The sequence below is a fragment of the Equus caballus genome, chromosome 4, assembly GCF_041296265.1.
Source record: "Equus caballus isolate H_3958 breed thoroughbred chromosome 4, TB-T2T, whole genome shotgun sequence".
NCBI classification, from domain to species: domain Eukaryota; kingdom Metazoa; phylum Chordata; class Mammalia; order Perissodactyla; family Equidae; genus Equus; species Equus caballus.
In genome coordinates, this window is record NC_091687.1 from 98873344 (window position 1) to 98896307 (window position 22964).

Below are 22964 nucleotides of genomic sequence, written 5' to 3' on the forward strand. Positions count from 1 at the left end.
CCAAAGAAGGCAATGTTTGAGAGAAGTCTTATAGAATGAGTTGGAGTTCGCCAGACAAAGAAGAAGGGAATGAGAACTCAAGGCAAGGGACAAGTGTCTACAAGTTCTGGAGGGGAAAGATTGTGCTACACCTGGAAACCTGCATGTTATTCCGTGTGACAGGGCTCTGGGCACGAGAGAGTGCAGGCAGTGAGGCCAGAGTGGGTAGGCAGGAGGTAGATCAAGATTTCCTCCTGAAGGTGCTGAGAGCTGTTTACATGGTTTTGAGCAGGGGCGTTTTTGAAACATCACCTTCAATATGAAGGACGGAATGGAGTGGCAGAGATAGTGGAGGCAGGGTGGTATTCACGATAGATCTGCTGAGAAAGGAGGGGTCCTGAACTAGGACAGTGGTGGACAGCAGTAGATTGAGAGATGTTTGGGAATTGGCAACTGACTCGATGGAGGGGCTCAGGGGAAAGGAGGGATCTAGGGTGACTCTGAGGCTTTTTGTTTGTTTGCCTAAATGGTAGCCTGAATCAAGATAGGTGACACTAGAGTATGTACAGGTTTGGAGAAAGCAGAAACGTTGTGTAAATCATTGGATAAATGGGTCTGGAGTGCAGGAAGACAGTCTAAGTTGGAGATCTATATTTGGATATCATCAGCATTTAGGAAGTTGTTGAAGCCGTGGACGTGGATACGTTCATGTAGCTTGACCGCTAAAATAAGAAGAGAAGTGGTCCAAGTTAGGAATCCTGGAAATGCCAAGATTTGAGGGACAGGAAGAGAACAGACCTTGTAAGGGAAACTGAAAATGCAACTGAGAAAGTACATACTTTATGAAGAACATAGTTTGGATCAGGTTAGAGGAGAGAGGACAGGGCAATGATAATTGGAGATGTTATGCCAAAGACAAGGATGCAGAGAAAGAAGGATTGGCTTGGTTCAGGCTTGCCCGGGGGATAGGACCAGAAATCACGTGAAACGACTTCAGGGCACCAGAAGTACTTCCTAGCAGAATTATCTAGAGATAGAAAAGCTTCCTTAGGAGGTAGTAAGGTCCCTGTGGCTAAATGACCACTTGGTAGGAACATGGTAGAAGGGATTCAAGCATCAGGGGCCTAATTGTACTGACTGGGCCTTTAAAGTCTTTCCCAGTCTGGAGACACTATGATGTTCTCTCTCAGTGGGAGGTTGCTGCCTTCTCCTCTCACCATCTTAGAGTCAAGGAGCTATTCCCTCAGTTTCCTTTCTCTCTCCCAGTCATCTGTAATAGAGCTGTTACTTAGGAATTAACTACACTCTCTGGAATATATTTATACTCTCAACCTGGTCATCTTCCCAGAAATTTTCAATTTGCTTTACCCTTATGAAATTCCTTTCAAAAGTCTTGTCCCAAACTATGTTCTTTTAGGTTTCAAAAGGATTACTCATAATTCTACTATTCTGGCAATAAAATCCATATATATATATTTTTTTGAGGAAGATCAGCCCTGAGCTAATATCTGCTGCCAATCCTCCTCTTTTTGCTGAGGAAGACTGGCCCTGAGCTAACATCCATGCCCATCTTCCTCTACTTTATATGTGGGACACCTGCCACAGCATGGCTTGATGAATGGTGCCATGTCCGCAGCCGGGATCCAAACCAGTGGACCCTGGGCTGCCAAAGCAGAATGTGTGAACTTAACTGCTGCACCACTGGGCCGGCCCCCAAATCCATATTAATACAACGAATATCCTTCCCTATAATATAAGTGGAGCTCACAAAATCTATCAGCCTTCTTATTTCCAGACTAGGAATTCTCATATTGTCTGTCCTCTTATGAATACGTTTCCTCCCTTTTATCTGACAATTTTCTAGGCTCTCTTTGTTGTCCTTGAGGTGTGGCAACCAGGATGACAGGTGGCATTCCAGGTGTGGGTGCTCCACTGTTTCCTATGTGATACAAGCATTTAACCTTCCATGTGATAATCATCACAAGAACCTGTTTCTCAGAGGATGATTTACTATAATTCTAAACTCATTTCCCGAATCACAGTGACAACTGAGAAATATTATATAGTACTGTTTTATTTCAGCCCTTGTAATAAATAAATTTCCTGTAATAAACTTACAGGAAAATTGTCAGTTTGTCATTGATGGCTTTGTCTGACATAGCCCCGGGGCTGTTCACCCTATAAACTCTAAGATGTAAAACTCTTGACTCTGGAAGTGACATGTCTTCTTCACTTAAAAAAAAATGTTAGGCTACTGTGTGTACTCTATAGCTTCCTTCATTTCTGCTTATACCAGTCATTTAGTATTTATAAGTTCAATATTCATTCTTTGTAGCCTCACATTCTTTAATTACATTTTTATGTAGTGAATCATGTTGTAATCTAGCTTTTGCTTCTACACTGAAAAGTCATAGGCAGAGACTACTAAAACAGGAGACTCCTTTTAGAAAGAGCCTCACAGTACGATGATTATGCTATGAGGTCATATCACAGCCCCCGTGTCTACCGCTGTATTCCTGACCACCTGTAGCACAGCTATTCCTCTGGCCTCTAACACTCAGGTCATAATAGCATTCTGCTGTCTCATCAGAATTCTCTGTCTTTGACCTCTCCCCTCTGCCCTTTGGTTTAATTCTGGCCAAGTTTTAGGCCTATGTTCTCTCACTGTACCCCACTTGGAGTGGTAAGTCTTACACATTTTCCTATTTATTGGTATGCTAGTTATGGTCACTGCAAAGCCTTGAATCTTAAGTGCATAGAGTATTACTTTCAATATCTTTACCCCACTTCTTGGAGCTCTTCTCATTTGGTGCTACATTTTAAGTGAAATTGGAAACAACTTTTATGTTTAGATAGTCTATGAAATCTTTCCCTTACAAGAGGTTATTTCTGAAACATTGACGAACCGCTGACTAATGGACTGCGCTCCTTAAGAGCTAGAATTCACCTCTGTGCCCCTCAGCATCTAGCCCAGCATCAGCTACTTTGTGGGCACGAAACAAATATTTGACTGATTAATTAAGGGGAAGTTAAAGTGTATACTCTGTGAACATAAGGACCAGGTCTTCTAGAGTCATTTTCATTTGTCTAAGCTTAAATGTCATCTTTAAAAAGTTGGAGGTAGGACTAGAATTGGTGGTTTCCATAGCTGGTTATCAGAATTGCTTAGGTGCAGAGGGTGTAGCTTAACAAAAGCATGGGTGTTGATCCCATGAATTATTCTATCTAGAGGTAGACTGGGAAGCTGTATTTTTCATAGGAGGACCAGTTACAATGCCACTAGTTTGCACTGAACCAGATAACCTCTAAGGCCCCTTTCAGCAATAATGTTCTTTGGTTCAAATATTAACTAGCTAACTGATATATGGAACTTCTTTTTTTAACTAACCCCATTCTGATCTGCCTTTTGTCATCCTCATTCAGGGCCGGCTAAGCCAGTCGGTGATTTCTTCAACAGGGAAACTCCCCTCCAAAGGCTCTAAGCATTTGAGGCTCACACCTCTTCCCTTCACAGATGAGATGACTTCATCAGCTCTGGTCAATATTAATCCCTTCACGCCGGAGTCCTATAGAAAACAATTCCTTCAATCCAGTGGCAAGAGGAAAACCCGAGGAGATCTGTAAGTAGGCGGTTGCCTGTGACTTTTGAGAACTGATCTTACTATGGTCAAGTGGAAGGGAGAGTGTTAAAATAAGATTAGGAAGAAAAACTCTATTCGAATGAAATTGATAACATGTTTACATATTCCCTCCTTCCTAAATGTCAATATTGGGTTTAACCTGCTGTGTCATAGAGATTCTAGCGTCTTTCCCTTCTGAAGCATACCATAAGTTGCCTTCTCTATAAAAGAACAGGACAGAGTAAGCAACAGACCTCTGACTTCCCTTAGGAAGTTGAATGGGCTATGGAATTGCATTCAAGGGATCTCCTCTGGTTGATATGAGGCTAGCAGTTGGAGAAGCTGTAGTTCACACTTCAAAGAGTACATTGTCGTTTTGAGTCTAGTTCATGAGACTGGTGATGAGAGCTATAGAGCAGGGATTTGAACTTCTCTGCAGGTGAAGGAAGACTGGCTGAAGAGAAAAAGATAGTATTGCTTTCAGAGGTGCTAAAAGTGGAAAGCCAAAGTGCACTATTCCACAAAGGCAGTGAATGGTAGAAATCATCCAATAAGGATCATGTGTATTACTCAGGGGCATTTCTTTACTATAGCTCCTCAGGGGTTCTTTTTTGTAGAATGGCAGCACCTCTAAAACCGGCCAGTCATTTGGGCTCATGTGTACTCAGCAAAACAAATGCACAACCAACAAGCTGAAGTTTGCAAGGCATTTAATATGTTACGCTGAGTTGTTTCTTTCGGAATCAATGACTGTATTCACCAGCCTTGTGGCCAGAAAAGGTTTTCTCAACACTATCTCCTGGATCTTAAGTAAACAGGACTTCAGCACAAGCACACCAGACCACATGGTTACCAAGAATTCTACTGGTTTTAGTTCTTTAGGATTCTTTGTAAACCATCAGAATTAATGGTTTCACCTCTCAAGCTAGCCGGAAAAGACAGCTAATTTAAATTCTTGGCAATGAAAGTGGTGACACTTGAGTAACATCACTTAGTGTTTCTGAGAGGATACTTTTCTCTCCCATTTATTCTATTGTTATTTTATAAAGTATTAGAATGTAATATTAAATTTAAGTCACGAATGTCCAGGATCAATTTATTTCCAGAAGTGTAATGTCCTCCATTTGCCATTTCTACCCTGTACTTCAGAAGAAAAGCCTACAGCTGGCTGATCTCAAAATTGAAATCCTACTTAAAGATCCAGAATGCAACTGCTCATGCCAAAAAGGCCGTTTGTCAGAGAATTCAGCTTATTGAAAATATCTTAGCCAGGGTTAGAGCTCAGTCTGCTCTCCTTTAGTTTACCTGTGACCTGACACAGTCAGGCTCTGGGGGAGGCACGTGTGGGAGGGGGATGTTGCATGTGTGGTGGTGAAGAGCACTTTGCTCCACCTGCAGGTTCACCTGTGTCCTGTGCACTCTCCTGCCTCCACTTCTCAGCACATGTTCTATTTGACTAAAACCCCACACCTTTCCCTCAGCTGATTCCTACTCCTTCTTGGAATCTTAACTTACATACCCTCTCCTTTGGGAAAGACTTTCACTCTTGAAATAAGTAATTGGGTTCTGTCTATGGTATCCCTTGATATCTTACATTAAAATTTTCTTTTTATCCTTGTCCGCAAATATAAATTGAAGAGGGGAAGGAGTTGTCTTATGTACTCTTACAGCCCCAGAACCTAGCATAGTATCAGGCTCAGTAAGTCCTACATACAGTGATAATACATTGACATCATTTTTTTTTTTTAAAGTGAGGAAGCTAGTCCAGAGGAAGGCAAGGTAGAACAAGGGCTGCCTGCCAAGGTGAGCATAGTTCTTTGGCTCAGCTGTCATGACATAGTCATTTCTTCTTATTGTGTCTGTCTATCTGTCTCTCCCTCTCTCCCTTTCTCTCCCTTTACCAACCCCTCCACCGCCCCCACCCCCCACTTTGTAGATTTTCAGATATGCTTTGCAGCTGAATTTATCTGCACTCCCACCAGGGTCTATATTCTTAGCTAGCTGTTTCTTTTTCAGTGTCTGATGTGTATATTGCTGAATCATTACCTTGAAGTGTTTTTAAATTAAAAACTATTGCTTCTTCTTTTTTTTTTTTTTCTTGAGGAAGATTAGCCCTGAGCTAACATCTGCTGTCAATCCTCCTCTTTTTGCTGAGGAAGACTGGCCCTGAGCTAACATCCGTGCCCATCTTCCTCTACTTTATATGTGGGATGCCTACCACAGCATGGCTTGCCAAGCAGTGCCATGTCCACACCCGAGATCTGAACCGGTACACCCCGGGCTGCCGAAGTGGAACGTGCAAACTTAACTGCTGCACCACCGGGCCGGCCTCTGCTTCTACCTTTGATTTGGGAAAAAATTCTATACTCATGGGGTATAAAATTGAAGGAAAATCAAGATATTTAAAATCCAAACATGGAAAAACAGAGAAAAATGGCATAAAGCCAGTAGTTTATATATAAGATTTTAGCTCTTAAATGTGTCAATATCTATTGATTTTTTAAATAATGCTCACAATCTTTGATCTAGTATCCCTCATTTGATAATTAACCTAAGAAAATAATACTGTAAATACTATCACCAGAGATGTTTATTGCAGCCTTAACTGTGTAGTAAAACAAACAAACAAAAAAGGCATACTAAATGTCCAATAATAGAAGAATGTCCAAGTAAATTACAGTTTAAAGTTTGTGGAATATTAAATTGCTGTTAAAATGTTTATAATATCATGAAAACATGCCTATGTTCAGTGTGCAAAGGGAGGAGGGAGAGGAGTGATGTGGATGGTAAGCTGGCTTATTTGGTGTCTGAGATGAGGATGGGAAGGTGGTGGGTGAGTAGTTGGTAGAACGCCTTGAGGCCTCTGAGCAGAAGTTCAGATTCCTTGTGGGAAACAATTAGGTGTGTTTGATTCTACAGTATCAGTTTGCAAAAATAATTCTTACTATTAGAGGTGATGGAGAGAGGGCTGGTAGCTATAGCAAATCCAGATGTGGAGGAAACAATTGGAGAATGGCTAAGGGCAGTCAAAAGTATAGATCTTGCTGATGAAGACTGATTGGAATTGCATGTTGAAAAAGAAGCGCTAGTAAGAGTCAAGATTTTTTTAAACTCAAAATTAGATGAAAAAATTCTTGCTAATGGGGACATTGGGAAAAGATGACTTTGTAGAGATAAATCAGCTTGGATTGAGATTCATGTAAATTTATGGAGATTTTTGTCATCATAGCTACCATTTACTGAGAATTTACTATGTGCTTGGCATTGAACTAAACTACACACACTCACACCCATACATACACACACAGATATTTTCCCATGGAATATTTAAAAGAACCCCGAGGAAGAATTGCTATGATCCTCGTTTTACAGATGAGAAAACTGATAAAGGAGTTCAGTGATTTGCCTGGGGTTATTTACTAGCTGGGCGATGAGTGATGTTGCTAGTTGGCCAGGAGGGGGAGAAGTTGCTATACCTGAGCACGTAAGCTGAAAATATCAATTTGATGATTTTGTTTTCCAGACTAAGATTTTTGAGGAAGCAAAGTGAAAACAAGTATGTTAAGTCGACTTGAGATAAAAACATTAACAGCCAGAGTGTGAGGCAGGTAGACAAAAGTCAAAGGGAAGTGCCGTCTTTTTCTTTCTTTCTTTTTTTTAAATATGTTCCATCCAGATCCTAGTCACTCTTTTGGCTGAGCACAGTAGCTCTGGCTGTGAGTAGATGTGTCCCCTCTAGGAACATATAGAGAAGAAGAGGAGTATAGCCAGACGAAGGAAATAATATAGAAAAAGACGTAGAATACAGAAAAGAGAAATGTCAGTACAGAGTTGTATGGAAGGTTATAAAGAGTACAGAGAAAGTAGTTAGCAATTGGGGAGGGTCTTACTACCATGAATACTGACACAGACAGAATCCAACGGATTTGCCTCGAAAGTATTTTTGAAAACTTAGAGAAATTTAGGAATATAATATTCCTCGATTTTATCGCTCACAATATGTTAGGAAGTTATTTTAACTTTTTATTAAATATTTCAGAGATGTGTTCTACGAGAAACCAACATGGCTTCCCGCTATGAAAAAGAATTCTTGGAGGTAGAAAAAATTGGGGTTGGAGAATTTGGTACAGTCTACAAGTGCATTAAGAGGCTGGATGGATGTGTTTATGCAATAAAACGTTCTACAAAATCTTTCATAGGATTATCAAATGAGTGAGTATCTTTGAAATGTACTAGAAATACAAACGGATTTAGAAAGTTGTCTGTTGCCAAGATATTTTAAATAATAGCACTGATGTCATTTAAAAAAATACCATTTGCTACTTTTTTTAGTCACTCCTCCCTTCCGTTGTATGTTGTCACATTCATAACCTGAGTTTTCCAGATCATAGATATTTCCCAAAATATACCATGATCATTTCAGATCATGTTTTGTTTTTTCTCAGTTCTCATGGCTTTTCCTACTGATCTTACTGCTTTCTTTTAATGAAGAGATTTATGGAATAATCTTCTGGTGCCTGTTTAGTTCATCAGAAATAATGCCAAGTAGGAAGTTACTGTTAACTCACTGGTTTATCTCTACTTGGTATTAATGATAAATTCAATAGTTAATTTTTCCTTGCTTGTAGTCTTTGAAACTTAACAAAAATTTAAATTTCATTCCCAGAAGTACTCGTTCAGAAGTTTTTCCTTCTCACAAGGAAAACAAATATTTTCAGATTCACCTACTGCTTTTTATGAACTGTGAGAATACGATGCTTGCTGAATCTGAAATTACAGACTTTGGAATTCTTCATTTTTATACTGAAATTCATCAAGTACTATATTTGGCTTTTCTTGAGTTGGATTTCCTACTCCATAACGGATCTCTCTCCCAGGCTTCCGTGTGACTGCATCACATTGGCTGAGTTTAATATTGACTCTGTCTGTCTAGCCTTCATAGAGAAGATCCACACGTCACAATATCCACAATCAAGTAGGCTTTTACTTAAGCCCATCAAGGTTTTTTGATTGTGATGTGGTGAAATTAAGACCCAAAGCATGTTTGCTGTTGAGTAGTAACCACCTAAGATTCCTCTTTACATATGCCATGTTCAAGCAAAAACCCTGGTCTTTGGTATCAGGATGACCAGGGTTCTGATCTTAGGTCTACTATTACTAGCTTGGCCTTGGGGCAGTCACTGAGCTTTCTAAAGCATTTGTCTTTGCCACTGTATCTTACTGAGTAATTATGAGAGAAAGTAATAATGAGAGAAGTAAGACATAAATGAGATAAAATAGTAAGCAAGCAGTGAGCACACAATAAGTGTTCTGCCGTTGTTAATAATGCCTCATATCTTGTCTTTCAAAAACAGTTTTATGTATAATATCTGGATTCAGTTTTTTCAATGCTTTTCTGTCTCTCAGGAATTTGGCTTTGCATGAAGTTTATGCTCATGCGGTGCTTGGGCATCACCCCCATGTGGTACGTTACTATTCCGCATGGGCAGAAGATGACCACATGATCATTCAGAATGAATACTGCAATGGTAAGTATGTGGATTAATATCTACAGAGAGGGAGATGAACTTTTAAGTTTTCAGAAAAAAGAATCTTTGCTTCCTCTTTGTAGTTTATGCCAGGTATAGCAGAGAAATACCTAAAAAGTCTGTACTACAGTCTTGCTTGGAAGCAGAGAGCTGGAGAAAATGAATCCAGTTGAAAAGGAATTTCAGGTTTATGCTATTACATATTTCTTTCAAAGCTGGTGTGTAGCTGATGCATAGAAGCTATCACCCTCTTCATAATTTAGTTAATACTTAGAAAACTTTTACCCTAGTGGTTTGAATGGTAAATCATCCTTTTACCATTTGCCAGGTATTCTAAAAGATGCAAGCCATAGTCACTACCATTTTGGGGGAGGGGGCAGAAAACTTATACAGACAACTTTTTAATTAATTTTCAAGTGGATTCCTGAGTTTGGGGATTGTTCATGCTTCTTGTTGCTTCTTACCTTTGAGCTTTAGTGTTCTCACCAGAGTAAGGGCATGGGGTCGGGGAGCTGGAACTGAAACTTAGTGGCTTCAGATCTATTCTCCTGGGTCCTTCAGGACGATACATACACAGTAATCGGTAAAACTTTTTCTGGGCTATTTAAATCACAAAGAGTGGTCCTTTGGTTTAACATTTCTAATCTATGATTAAGGAGTTGACACAACAACAGTTATGTGTTGTTCGTGGAAATATTTTTCATCAAAGTATTCAGAGGTAAAGTAGAAAGTGCTACCAAATTAATAGAATCTTGCCATTGTTTTAGGAGTAGCAGTCCATATTCTAGCCGCAGTAATAATGGATGAGAGCATCCTTCCCCCAAACCCTCCACACACATGCACCCACTTGGCGTTTCTCTAACAGTACAGTCTGCCTTTGAGCAATTTTCGTAACCACTCGATAGCTCTGAGGGTGTATGTTCAGCCTGGCTTCTGAGGACAGTGATCAGTGATCAGTGAACTTGTGGGGTTTTTTTCTCTAGAAGCTCATCCCAAATCCCTTTTTCTAATATTCTCTCTGAAAAGAAAAACCCAGACCCTTTCCTTATACTTGTGATTGAGAGATTGAAACTTTTCTTAGTCATTTTCTCTTCGTAATTCCCTCTTACCGCAACCTGAGAGACCCTATTTTTCCCCTCCCTCTCTCTATAAGGAAGATTGGTTTTATTTCCATGACTTTTAGCTACAAACAAATATAATATCAAACAAAAATTAATAAAGTAAAGTAAAGCTAATTTTAACCTGATTTGAGGCAATGTAAAGATTTCAATTTTTTTCCTTTTGATACTTGAATACCTTCTATAGGCTTGACATTATATTAAGCTCTAGGGTGAGAAATACTGTAGAGTGAGATAAGGTAAGTCCTTATCTTCAAGGAGCATTCCATTTGCTACAGTGAATCCACAAGGGACAATTGGGTGTGAAGCCAAATGGTATGCTATGGATAAAAAGTGTTCAGAGAAGATGAATGTGAGCAACGCAGCACAGTGTGGTGCAACGGGCCTGGGCTTTAAAGGTGGGCAGACCTGGGCTCAAAACCCAGCTCTGCCACTCACCAGCTGTATGAACACCGGGATGTCACTTAATCTCACTGAGCTAAGAGATAGTAATATTTACTCAAGGGAGTAGTTTGAGAATTAGCAACACTCCATGTCAAATGCTAGCATTGTGCTAGCATAGTGTCAATACCCGATACATAGTAAGAACTCAGTAATAGTTGTTATTAGAGTAACCCAAGAAAATCTCATAAAGGAGCTCAGACTTCAATGAGAACTTGAGGAGGATTATTCGAGTTTAGGAAAGTAGCGGGAAGATAGCCAGTTAGGGGAAGAGCATGCAGGCAAAGGGCATGGTAGTGGGAATGGGTCTGACCTAGCAGACAGTAAGGAGATTAACAGGACTGACGTGACCCCTAGAGCAGGAAACAAGATCAGCCAGGTAAAGTGTGGGAAGACTACAGAGGGTCTTGAAAGCCAGGCAGTGGATTTTGGACTTGATGTGACAGATTATGGGAAATCATTGTCTGTTCACCATGATGATCCACTAACTTCACTGAGTACTTGCCAATTAAAATGTTACTTTGATTTATCAAAATGTAATTCACATACACTGAACCTTTTGAATATGAACTGATCATGGAAAATCATGCTGTTATAACTTGTCTTGTTTGTATTTATGGATAGTCCATGTTGAAACCGCCCTGTGGCTCTAAATAAAGGATAACAAGTCCAAAGTATCTGTAAGGAAGCAGAGTAGACAGTGCCTCATTCCTTCTACTCCTTCCCCCTGCATCCCCTCCTTTGCCCCTCTCCCTCCTCAAGCCCTGTCTCTTCACGCCCACCCTCACCCCTGTGCACCCCGTCTGTCATGGTAGTCAGGCTAGAACATGTACAGTTATGGTTTTAACTCAGATTGTAAATGAGATGATTCAGATAACTTGCATCACAACTACCAGAAACTAGCCGTCATCTAATATCCCCACTGTCCCTCCCGAGCCCTGAGTAAATCCAATGTTCCCTCCTTGCCCACCTTTGCTAAGATCTCCTATGAGTCACCTCTGGGTCAGCTTCAGAAACATGAAGGTTTTCCATTAGTAGGTTGATTCTGCAACCAAGATCCTAACCAATGCAGGATGGGATGATTAATCTCTTCCGAAAGGCAGTATTTTCTTGTGATGTCTTCTGTCGCTGAAGTTTTACAGAACATTCTCCCCTAGAATGGTGGCTCTCACATTTGTTTGAGTGATGTGACATCCAGAAGTCGGCATCCTCTGTGGAACACCATAAAGACTGGTTATATTTTTCCATCAAGCAAACAAGGAACGACTTTACTGACAGAAAAATATGTTTGTGTTGTAGTTGGCAACATAAAATCAAGATTGTGAGAATATGAATGTATCAACAAAATATCCTACTGAATTGTTTGCTTTTTACATTTTGTTGTTAGAAGGTATTTGCTATTTATTTGTTTTGGTATCTGTTTGGCCTAACGAGCAGACAGGAAAACATGGATACATTTTTGTATGTTTTTTTTGTGCGTGTGCCAAGTGGAGAAAGTACCTTTATTTTATCTAAAGGAAGGAAGTTAGCAGCTCATCTCAGAAAGATGGTTTGAAAAGAGCTGCCCAGGAACTGATTGTTTCCTCCTAGGGCGCAATGCTGGCAGTTACAGCAGCCGTCTCCAGGCGGTACGTTGCCGTGTGGAGTTACGGCTCCAGGGTAGCAGGATGACATGAGCAGGGATGAAGCTTACAGTTCATTCAGTATTGCTATGTCTATAAGCACCTACTTCCTTGTTAACATTATTTAGTAAACAGTTAATTATGCTCTTCTATAAGGTGGACAATCAGCGTTAGCTGTAGCAAAATAAGGATATTTTAATACCTTGGCATAAACGAGTACTTTCAGTAACTTCTACCATTGTTCATTATTACTTGGCTAACTTTCATCTTACCTACAGGGCTTCTAGGTATTTAAAAGTGTTGCTAGCACTGGTCTAGTTACCCTTACTAAATACCTGTAGCTCTTCAGGGGATTAGAAATATCTCTGCTTACAATCTAAAAGAACATAATAAAGCATTCTCCAGTACCCCCAGATGCTTCCTTCTTCCATACCCTTTAGGGGATCCTTGGTTCAGTGTTTCTCTTCCCTCTGTTGCCAGTATAACAGTCAGTTCAGATAACATTACATGCCAGACCTTGGGGAAGTGAAGATGAACAAGATGCAGGCCCTGCCCTAAAGGAACACCCAGGCTAGTATGGAAACGAGTTCCAGTGGACATGGGGCAGGCCTCCTCCTCCTGTCATACCTCCTAACCTCACCTGCAGCCTGTCTTGTGGTGACTTCGTTTTTAACAAGTGCCAATATACTTTTTCTTCCTTTCTAATTAATGTCATCTAAAGTACACAAATTCTTTTCTAAGAAGATTTCTCAGAAAAAACCTTTACTTTAGCCCTCTTTATGTTTCTAAAGGGGCTGAATTCTTCTCCTTTCTGAATTTAATGATTTTAACATGACAGATGAATCTTAGTCAGTTTTATATAGGATGTTTTTAAATATGGATATCCTAAAAAGTGCTGTTGCCATCTCGGGTCCTGTTGTTCTGATGCATACTTGAAGGGTGGAGCCATGGGCCTTACAACTGCAGGGAGACCCAGGGCTCTCGAGGGTGACTGAAGAGGCTGCCAGTGAATGCTAGTTAATGAGTAAAGGGTGTGGAAGCGTTCTAATGCCCAAGGACAGGGGCATCCAAGATCAGGTAGTCAGATGAGCTCACATCTTATTTTTTATTGATAACAATGATAAACCAAGAGCCTACAGTTGATGTACAAATATTGTGGCTCAAATAGGATTCAGGTATATATTGAGGTTTTATATTTTCCTTGGGCAGCAATCATTAAATGTTCTTATTTCATGATACATTTTTAGTGGAATTAGACTTTGAATCAATTACATTAAAATTACTAATGGCCTATAATTACTAGCTTGACTCTGACATGGAATTAATCATCAATACCAATAGAAGCTATATGACAAGGCCTAATTGCCCTTCTGGTTAATAATTGGGTAAAACCTTTAACATGTTTGTTGGGGCATCCTCAAGGCAATGGGGCCACATATCGGATACCTGGGACATGACATTTTCTCTTCCTCTTTAAAAGCCCTGTAATTCTTCTTTCCAACATGTCAGTGGTATAGATAGGTGACAGATACTATGTTTTGCACCAACACTGAAGTAATCTAGACTTGTTGGACTGAGTCCATTCACAAGGAATTTATTGGATATTTACTATGCTTTAATGTATAAGACTCATACCTTTTCTCTCATTCTGTGGGGCTACTCTTTGTTGTTCCTTCCCAGGTGGGAGCTTGCAGGCTGCTATATCTGAAAACACAAAGTCCGGCAATCATTTCCAAGAGCCAAAACTCAAGGACATCCTTCTACAGATTTCCCTCGGGCTGAAGTACATCCACAGCTCTGGCATGGTGCACCTGGACATCAAACCTAGTCAGTACCACTCCCCTCTATTCCTCTGGCCATATTTCGTTCTTTCCTCACCATTGTCAATCTGTGTCTATGTGTCTTTCAAGTGTCAAAGATGCTGTTTGATAGCAGAATCCCTTTCATTTGTTTCTCCTAAAAAATTTCAGTTAAACAGCTTTAACCATTTCTCCCCGGGCCCAGGGGACAGAGAGAGAGAAGACTCTTTCACAGATAGTGAAGCCAAAGTATAAAAACAGGTATTTAATTTACTGCATAGATAAGTAACAGCAAATTGGCTACATCCTGTGTTTATGACTAATGCTGTACTCAGCACTGATCAAAGTGAGCAGAAATGAATGTTTTTGGCACTCATTAATGCAAAACACAAGGAAACGTTGTTCTGTGTTTTTTGCTTATTTCTTTGTTTTGAGGCCACCAGCCTCTTCAGAGGATGGAGTACAAGATCAGTTTCACTTGAATAGGTATTATCAATCACTGAGCTGTTCATAAGTAGTGTGAGAGATTCCACGGAAGAAAATAAACCTTGGTAGTCTTGTTACAGGCACACAGAGGAGGAGCAAAGGAGGGTAGCTGAATATCAAATACAGAAAGGAATCTTTGGATTCTTAGGAATCCAAAAGTTTAGGAATCATTAGTTACGTCAGTTCTGTATTTTTTCAGGCAACATCTTCATTTGCCATAAGATGCAAAGTGACTCGCCTGTAGTTCCAGAAGAGATTGAAAATGAAGCTGATTGGTTTCTCTCTGCCAATGTGATGTATAAAATTGGTGAGTCTGTCTTATACCCAGACCTGTATACTATTATCCTATAGAATTCATACAGATGACTTCATTTATTCCAGTTTTAAGAAAGACATACTTTTAAAGAGCTCTATTTCTTTTTTCTTCTTTCAGGTGACTTGGGTCATGTGACATCAATAAGTAAACCTAAAGTGGAAGAGGGAGATAGTCGCTTCCTGGCTAATGAGATTTTGCAAGAGGTACAGATTAGGGAAATGAAGACTATTTTATAATCCACTGAAACTTTTGACTCTCAAATGAAGGTTCACAGTGCAAGAAATTAAAAGTATATATTTATAATTTAAGTTTATATTATCCCTTTCCTATTCAGAATGGAGACCAAAGATAGAGAAATTTTTCCGTAAAAGCATGAGGGAAGCTGGCTTGATCATGGATTAATCAATGTTTGTACTGTTCTAATCAATGTTTGTACTGTTCTTTGTAAAGGGTCTTTACTGTTTCTAGTATTTCTTAGAATTCCAAACTTATGGATTGCCTAGTAGGAAGGAAGCCTTTATTGGTCCAACCCATCTTTATCATGTTCCTAACCTCCTGATAGTACTACCAGTTCTTATCATTGAAATGACCTTTAGTTAATTGGCCACCTTACAGGAAGTCTGTGGAGTCAGGCCTAGGAAAGATATAACTTCCTCCAGGGTGACAATCCAGAAAAAAATGAGTCTTTCCTGTCTGTGGTCAGCCAATCTATGCTTCAAGCCTATTTGAGCACGACAGAGCAAAATGGCACTAAGAGCCTGCCTTAGATCCTTCAGGGCACAGCAGTGTTAATCAGATGGATTTGTGCTCTATCCTCTATCTTCTCTAGAAATAAACCACTAACTACAGTGGATGTGCCCTTGCCCACTGTGTCTGTTTAAGCTCATACAGACCCAAATGAACCTCTCCTACCAGTTATATTTCAGTCTACACTCACTTCACTTGGCAAACTAACTTGCCTCCTGTCTTCTGTTTTGAAGGATTATCAGCACCTTCCCAAAGCAGACATATTTGCCCTAGGATTAACAATTGCAGTGGCTGCAGGAGCAGAGTCGTTACCCACCAATGGCGCTGCATGGCATCATATCCGTCAGGGCAACCTTCCGGACATTCCTCAGGAGCTCTCGGAAGAGTTTTGCGGTCTACTCAAGGTGACGTCTCTTATGAGATAAAGAGAAGATGGAAATGTCTATTTTCTTTTTTTAAATGTCATTGCAAGTAGGTGGGGAAAGGGAAATGGAGATGTTGGGCCTGCCACAGATGGAAGGAAAAAGGAATCATGACTAGCAAGCCCAGGAAAGACACAGGAAAGATGGAAAGCTTCTCAAGGAAACTTAGAGAATATCATAAAAATCTTTTATGTTATAGTTCAAAAATCCCGTTGCATTTCTTCATTTGCCCTTCCTAACAACCCTGTAAGGTGGGCAGTTGAGGAAACCGAGGCTCAGAGCAGTTCTCTGACTTGTATTTCACCTTTGATAACTGATTATCTCCAAAGTCAAACCTGGTCTTTTTGTTCCTATTTCAGGATTTTAACTATTGTCAATGGTAACAGTGGTGATATCACTAAAAAAACTGAATTTAGAGTGTATAGAATAAAGTATAAGCTACTTTATTGATAGTACCACCAATCTTTTGAGCTATCGGAAGAAAGGCCTCCTGTCAATTCAGGAATCTATGTGTTGCTTGTACTCAATGATATCTGAGGATGTGTAGGGACGAGGAAAGGTAGGTATTACATTGAAACAGAGAGGTACAAAAAACCCACACTGTCGAGAAGCTTAGAATTGTACTAAGATGACAAAATGTATATGTAAGACTTAGCTCATGGCTTCAGGAACAGGATCTGTAAAATAGCTTTAGAAATATCTACTCCCTTGAAGACTAGAGTTTCACACTTTACCTGAAAACTTCAAATTTAGTCACAAACTTGTCCTTCTTTCTCACTTCTGCTTTCCTGAAAGAAGGCAAACCCTTCCTCATGGTGGTCTTTTGTTCATAGTCTAATCACCTATTTCTATGTGTAAATTGCTCTTAGATTTAGTTGATACTCATCGAGAACCTCAATGCTGGCCCTGTGCTAGGTAATACATTTATGTTAATTCATTTAATTCTCACAACAGTCCAGAAGGTGAATATTGCTATCCCAAATATCAGGAAAGGGAAACTGAGTTTCAGTAAAGTTAAGTGGCTCACTCAAGGCTACGCAGTCAATGGAAGAGCTGGCTCTGAACATTGGTCGCTAAATGGAAGATTCAGTGTTTTCTTCTTTATATGACACAGCTAATTGCTATATATAATTAGGTATTTTCTACCATATTCAAGTCATTTTAGGTTACAGGCATCCTCTACCTGAAGATATGTTATGTAGGAATACTGTCATGGTTGGGTATCCTTAATTAATTTTAAGTGAAAAAGGAGCATGTTGTGGTAGAAAGTAAGCTGAACTAGGAGTTGGGTAACGAGTTTTAGTCTTGGCCATGTTAATAACTTGGACAAGTCACTTTTTATCTCAGGACCTCAGTTTCTCCCTGTTTAAAATTAAGGCACTAGACTAGTTAGTCATCCAACTAGCTCTAAAATATGATACTTAATGGCAAGTCAAAGGTATAGATGACTCATGCTACCAGAAAGGGATGATATTCCTGTCTCAGGTGGAGCTAAGTTTTCATTTATTTCTTCCCTCAGCACAAAGGAGAAGCAGAGTTTCTCAAAATCCACCAGCAGATGCTGGGTTGGAGTTGGCTTGGGTGGGGAGATTTTCCCAACACTGAAGCTTCTAATTCTTCCCTTTTGGTCCTACAACATCAGAACATGATCCATCCTGACCCAGGGGAGAGACCTTCTGCAGCAGCTCTGGCCAGAAGTCGAGTTCTCCGTCCCTCCCTGGGGAAAGCTGAAGAGCTTCGGCAGCAGCTTAACTTGGAAAAGTTCAAGACAGCCACACTGGAAAGGTAGATTTTGGATGCTGAGTCGAGAAAGAATCTATTTGAGTTCTACTCACAGTGATATGACTGGTCTCGTGTGTCTTCTCTATGGATTCAAGTAGCACCCAACATTATAATACATAATACATAGGCCCACAAAGAGACTAGCCACATGAGTCCCTTTGTACCATGGGTCTGGAGGCTCTGTGACTAGACTGCTTGACAGAGAAAATTCCAGTTAATGCAAAGGAAGCAAAGTGAGGAATACAAGGAAATACAACTAATAAAGAAAACAGCAGGATTCTGAGTGACAACAGGTATTCAGGTAACTGGTAGATGATCACCCAACGCAAGCCAACCATAGTTAAGGTGGGAAGAGACCAATTTTAGAAATCCATTAAATTTCGGAGTCAGGCAGAGACACTGTCTTGGTACATGTTTAGAGGAAGAGATATTTTTCCAAGCCAAAGGAAGCAGTCTTATTACTTATTCATGTAAGCTTGTATTCATGCATGCATCTACTTATTAATCTATTCCTTCATTAAACAAATGGGAATGAATAGGAACTAATTAATTAGAATGGGGTGGGGTTTGTATAAAGATCAGGCAGTGATGTTTGAGCAGAGTTCTCAAAGCATTTTTAAGTGATTATTACATACGCTGTGCACTGTTGACAATATAAAAGAAGGAGATGAAAAATGGTCCTTGTCTAAAATAAGCTTAGAAGTCCAACTTCTCTTGGATACGCAATCTATCTTAGAATGACTAACTTGAAAAATCCCCAAAATGATTTCTTGGTAATGAGTTGTGGAGATTCTAAGCCTTTAGTTAGGTAATTCTTCCTAAGAAGCAATTTAATATTTTTTTGCTCTAGTTTTGGATCCCATTTTCCCAGCTAAGAAACAAAATACAAGTACTTATACATATATGTTGTCATAATATAAGTATTTCTTAAGGTGTGGTGTGTACATTCTGTGAAGCCAGCTATGGAGGCACAGGTGACTGTCATCAGCCATTACCAGTAATGAGTACCCATCACAGAGATGGAGCAGATGCCTTCTTGAAATCGTGTAGACCAGGGATTGGCAAACTTTTTTGTAAAGAGCTAGACAATAAATATTTATGGTTTGTGGGCCATATAATCTTTGCTGCAACAACTCAACTCTGCTGTAGTGATGTGAAAGGAGGCATAGACAATATATAAACGAATGGGCATGGCTGAATTCCAATGAGACTTCATTTACAAAAACAGGTGGCAGGCCAGATTTGACTCATGGGTGGTGCTTCACGGACCCCTGTAGCTTTCATATATAGTCTGTAGAGTTGGTCCCTTTTCTCTTTTTTTTTTTTTTAATTTTAAAGACCATTTATGCCCCAGTTAGTAGAATTTAGGAAACTGAAACTTCCATGTGTAGTTGTAGGTGTGTGCCAGCCATTTTTTAAGACAATCGTAGGAGCTAATTTTCTATTCTGTGTATAGCTCAGGCTTATTTCTAGAAACAGTGAAATAAAAAGAAAAATCTATTTATATGTTAGTTTTGATCATAAATGTTATCCCTAATTTAGGATCAAGTAACATACATTTTTCCTCTTTCATTGCCAGGGAATTGAGAGAAGCCCAGCAGGCCCAGTCCCCCCAAGAAGGTCCTGGTGACCCTGGGGTCTCTGGGACCCCGACAGGATCAAGAAGCACTAAACGTCTGGTGGGAAGAAAGAGCACGAAGTCTTCAAGCTTCACCTGTGGGACATCTTCCCCATAAGAACTCATTTCACACGATCCCACTTTTTTACCTTATAGCTTCCAGAAATAGATATTGACTATATCAGCCTTTCTCTTGTAAATGGAAAGATTAACCAATTTGACTGCCCAAAGATTTCAAAAGCCACTCCTAATTTAGCATTTATAGCGAATGTCCTGTTAAGGCCTCCTCTTAGCAATGGTCCCAGGTACAATAATTGGGGGCCATTTCTCTTCTCTATTGTTATTTTCCTAATGTCACTTATCAACAGTTTGTTCACTTCCCACATCTACTGATGCACAACAGGAAAGCACGGGCCTGTGAACTGAAAGAAGAGAAGGAAGCAGCCCTCCTTGCAGCCTGTGGACTAAGACGTTGCTGGAGCTGATTTACCTACCAAGGATCCCAGAGACTCTCCCTGTGCATAGAAAGGAATACAATTTTGTTTTGAGTTGAGGTAACAGTTGACAAGAAAATGTGCTTGGATTTCAACAATGCTTCCCAGGTTATACGATGGATTCCTGAGAGAATTCTCAGCCACTTCAAGCAAGTGGCTTTCCTACTATAGTTTCTCAATGGAGACAACCCCTTTCTCTGATATTGTATTTATTAAATGAGTGAATCCATTATGTGAGGTGGGTAGAAATAAGACTACACATAACTTGAAATTTCTGAGCTGGCTATTGACTTATGGAACAAAGACTCTGGGTAGCGGGTCCGAGGGAGATTTGATGTGGCTGTTCTCCTGCAGTCTACTTGCCTTGATCCTCTTGTAACTGTTATGATTGGTTTTGATTTTCTGGGTGTCACCAATTTCTCCTTGATTTTATCAGAATTTGGCTTCATTTCCTGTGATTTTTATCATATTTTATCCAAATCCTCTTCTCTGTATATATTTTTAAAGGAACAGAATATTTGTAAATAAAGGTTTTTATCTTGTCCAAAGCCAGACATGGATAAAGCACTCTTCTTTGTAATATGTAACTGACAAAGAATGAGAAATTTATGTTGGAAACCATTTCATGAATAGATAGGTGAGAGAATTTGGTGGGTTGGTACCAACAGGTCTTGCCTTCAAGACCAGCTTCACAGGCCCAAAAGCTAATAATGGCCAGGCTATGATACAAAATAATGTTGGTCATAAAGGCATTTTATAACTTCTAGTTGTGTCATATTAATGAAGGTAGCCTGTTTGTAGGCTTTTTTGCTGCCTTAGTTTCTTCTTTTCCCTTAATTTTTAAAAGCAAATTAGGAAATTTGTTTTAATTGAATAAACCATCATACTATTCTTTCTTCTGTCTTGGAGTAGCAATTCTTTCCATGCAATTAAGTGGGGTATAGTGCTCTGTATTGTCCGTTGCCATTTTTTAAAACTAGTCTTTCTTCAAGGTTTTAAAACAGTTAATTTATCTCTCACCTCTCCCCCCTCAGCCATGTCCCTTGCAATACAGTTCATGGTCAATCACAATTTGTAATTTATAAACAGGTATAAAGAGTATGCAATGTATAGACAAAAATTCTTTGGTTATACATGTCTTCTCAGGTATTGACAACTAACACTATTAGGGTCTATGACCCTTCTCTATCACGTTCCTGAAAGCCTACCCAGCACCTTAATGGACCTGGTGCCAGACTACTGGTTTCTCTCTCTCCCTCTCTGCTGGGCTCCACGGTAGCAGGAAGTCACCAAAAGAGCATGTAGCTACACAGATTCTGTTGAGTGAGAGGGTCTGGGTCTTCACTGGGCTCCGGATTTAATTCCTTCCATTTCAGTTAGAACTTTACCCATTGCCTCAATGAGAAGCTCCATCCTCAGTCATGAAGTTCTATTTCTGTACTGAGATCACAACTCGGGAACTATTAAATATCAAACTATCAAAATATTAATATCATTGGGCTGGCAATGTTAAAGAAGTTAAATTTTAATACTTTAGGAGATAAATATGTTGCTTTTCTATAGATGTGTCTTAAACACGAACACTGACAGGTGCCAACAGATAACCTTGAGTTAAATCTTAAAGAAATACTATTGTGCTTTGCTAAGCTCTATAAAATGTACCAATTTATAGAAGCCATTTATCTAAAGCTGTAGAAAGATTAACACTGAAAGATAAATGTCAACACTTCATCTTAAACAATTAGGACTTCTTATCTCTCTATGTTCAATAATTTTAATCTTGAATTACATAAAAATCGTCAGGTTGATTTTAGTTTAACAACAATAAAAAGTAGCCATAATAACTTGCTTTTGGATCAATTTAAAATAGATGCTATTAATCAGTTTAGGTGATAAGTGCTGTAATTTTCCAACAGTTATGAGACTCGAGGAAAAACTGATTTAAAAGCAAATTAAAATACATAAAAAATGTTTTTTTTACAGCAACAAAATTGTAAAGCTTCCTATCTGTGATAAAGCATTTCCAGCCCTGGTCTTTACCACTTAATGCCTATAGCTGAGTCTTTCTTTTAATTTAGGAGGAAAAAAAGGCAAGGCCAAAGATACCTTTGTGGCCCTGGGCATAGATGATGGACGTGTCTCTTAGCTGGCTTTGCAAAGCATGAAACTCCTGAATTATTCCACTACTGCCAGGGATAATGGTAGATGATTAAAGCCTCGTTGCTGTCTGTCACTACTTCTCAGCATTGGGAAGACCTTTTCTGGGTCCATGGACAAACTACAGAAAGTCTCTGACTATGTTAAAGTGTGTGTATGGGTACATGACACTATGGAGAGGTTTCAGGACTTCCTCACCAACATGCAAACTGTAAACTCTTGAGAAGGGTATGCTTAGTACAAAAATACATTTCAGCCGCTCTTTCAGGTCCTTGATTCTTTTTTTTTTTTTTTTATCTTTTAATTTCAGGACTGTTTGAGTATCCTTGTGAGTTCTTCCTATTTCTTTGTTCTGGCCTGTGGTCTGGGTCCTTCTAAAGCCTGTTCTTGTTCTAAAGCATAATTGCCAATTGGATATTCACAATAAGGTCCCTGTCCTTTAAGAGCTCACAATCAACGGGGAAGAGGAGGCTCCTTCATGGGCATTTAAATTCTAATACAAGATAGATTGAGTGTGTAAAGAAAGTGAAATGGGGGGACAGAAAAAGGAAGGACTATTGGAGTAGAGACTTTTCAAAGTATGGAGAAAGGGCATTTCGGATGCTTATGGCAGTGAGAGCAAAGCCACGCTGAAGTATTTGCTGTGCTGGGAAGGAGGATCTATTTGATAAGAGAATGCTTTAATTTGGTTTTTCCTTGACATTATACATTATAAAATTTTGTGCATTTTAGTATGTTTTTCTTTGTCAAAGAAGAAATAGGAGAGTAGCAGCACTTGCAACTTTCTCCAGCCAACAGTCTAGGGAGAGCGTGTGTTGGTAATTCCTGACTGAGA

At 39.5% G+C, this 22964-nt stretch overlaps 2 protein-coding genes across 4 annotated transcripts in view; one reads left to right on the forward strand and one right to left on the reverse strand.

Moving 5' to 3' along the window:
- WEE2 (WEE2 oocyte meiosis inhibiting kinase) overlaps nt 1-20867 on the forward strand; it is a 34637-nt gene extending 13770 nt beyond the window's left edge. For 2 of the 3 annotated variants that reach the window (XM_070266017.1, XM_023639844.2), the window contains 10 exons: nt 3403-3599; nt 5351-5402; nt 7639-7811; nt 9006-9127; nt 13989-14135; nt 14793-14900; nt 15027-15112; nt 15890-16060; nt 17721-17863; nt 19440-20867. In XM_070266017.1, coding sequence (XP_070122118.1) covers nt 3403-3599; nt 5351-5402; nt 7639-7811; nt 9006-9127; nt 13989-14135; nt 14793-14900; nt 15027-15112; nt 15890-16060; nt 17721-17863; nt 19440-19596 — 1356 coding nt within the window. In that variant the 3' untranslated portion in view covers nt 19597-20867. Of the gene's footprint in view, nt 1-2590; nt 2663-3402; nt 3600-5350; nt 5403-7638; nt 7812-9005; nt 9128-13988; nt 14136-14792; nt 14901-15026; nt 15113-15889; nt 16061-17720; nt 17864-19439 lie in introns of those variants that run through there. The other variant, XM_070266018.1, reaches the window with a different exon arrangement.
- DENND11 (DENN domain containing 11) overlaps nt 1-22964 on the reverse strand; it is a 79557-nt gene that overhangs the window by 54834 nt on the left and 1759 nt on the right. Inside the window, exons 2-3 of the mRNA XM_070266019.1 lie at nt 13944-14012; nt 11683-11897 (exon numbers count right to left, since the gene is read on the reverse strand). The gene's annotated coding sequence lies outside the window, so the exon portion shown is untranslated. The remainder of the gene's footprint in view (nt 1-11682; nt 11898-13943; nt 14013-22964) is intronic.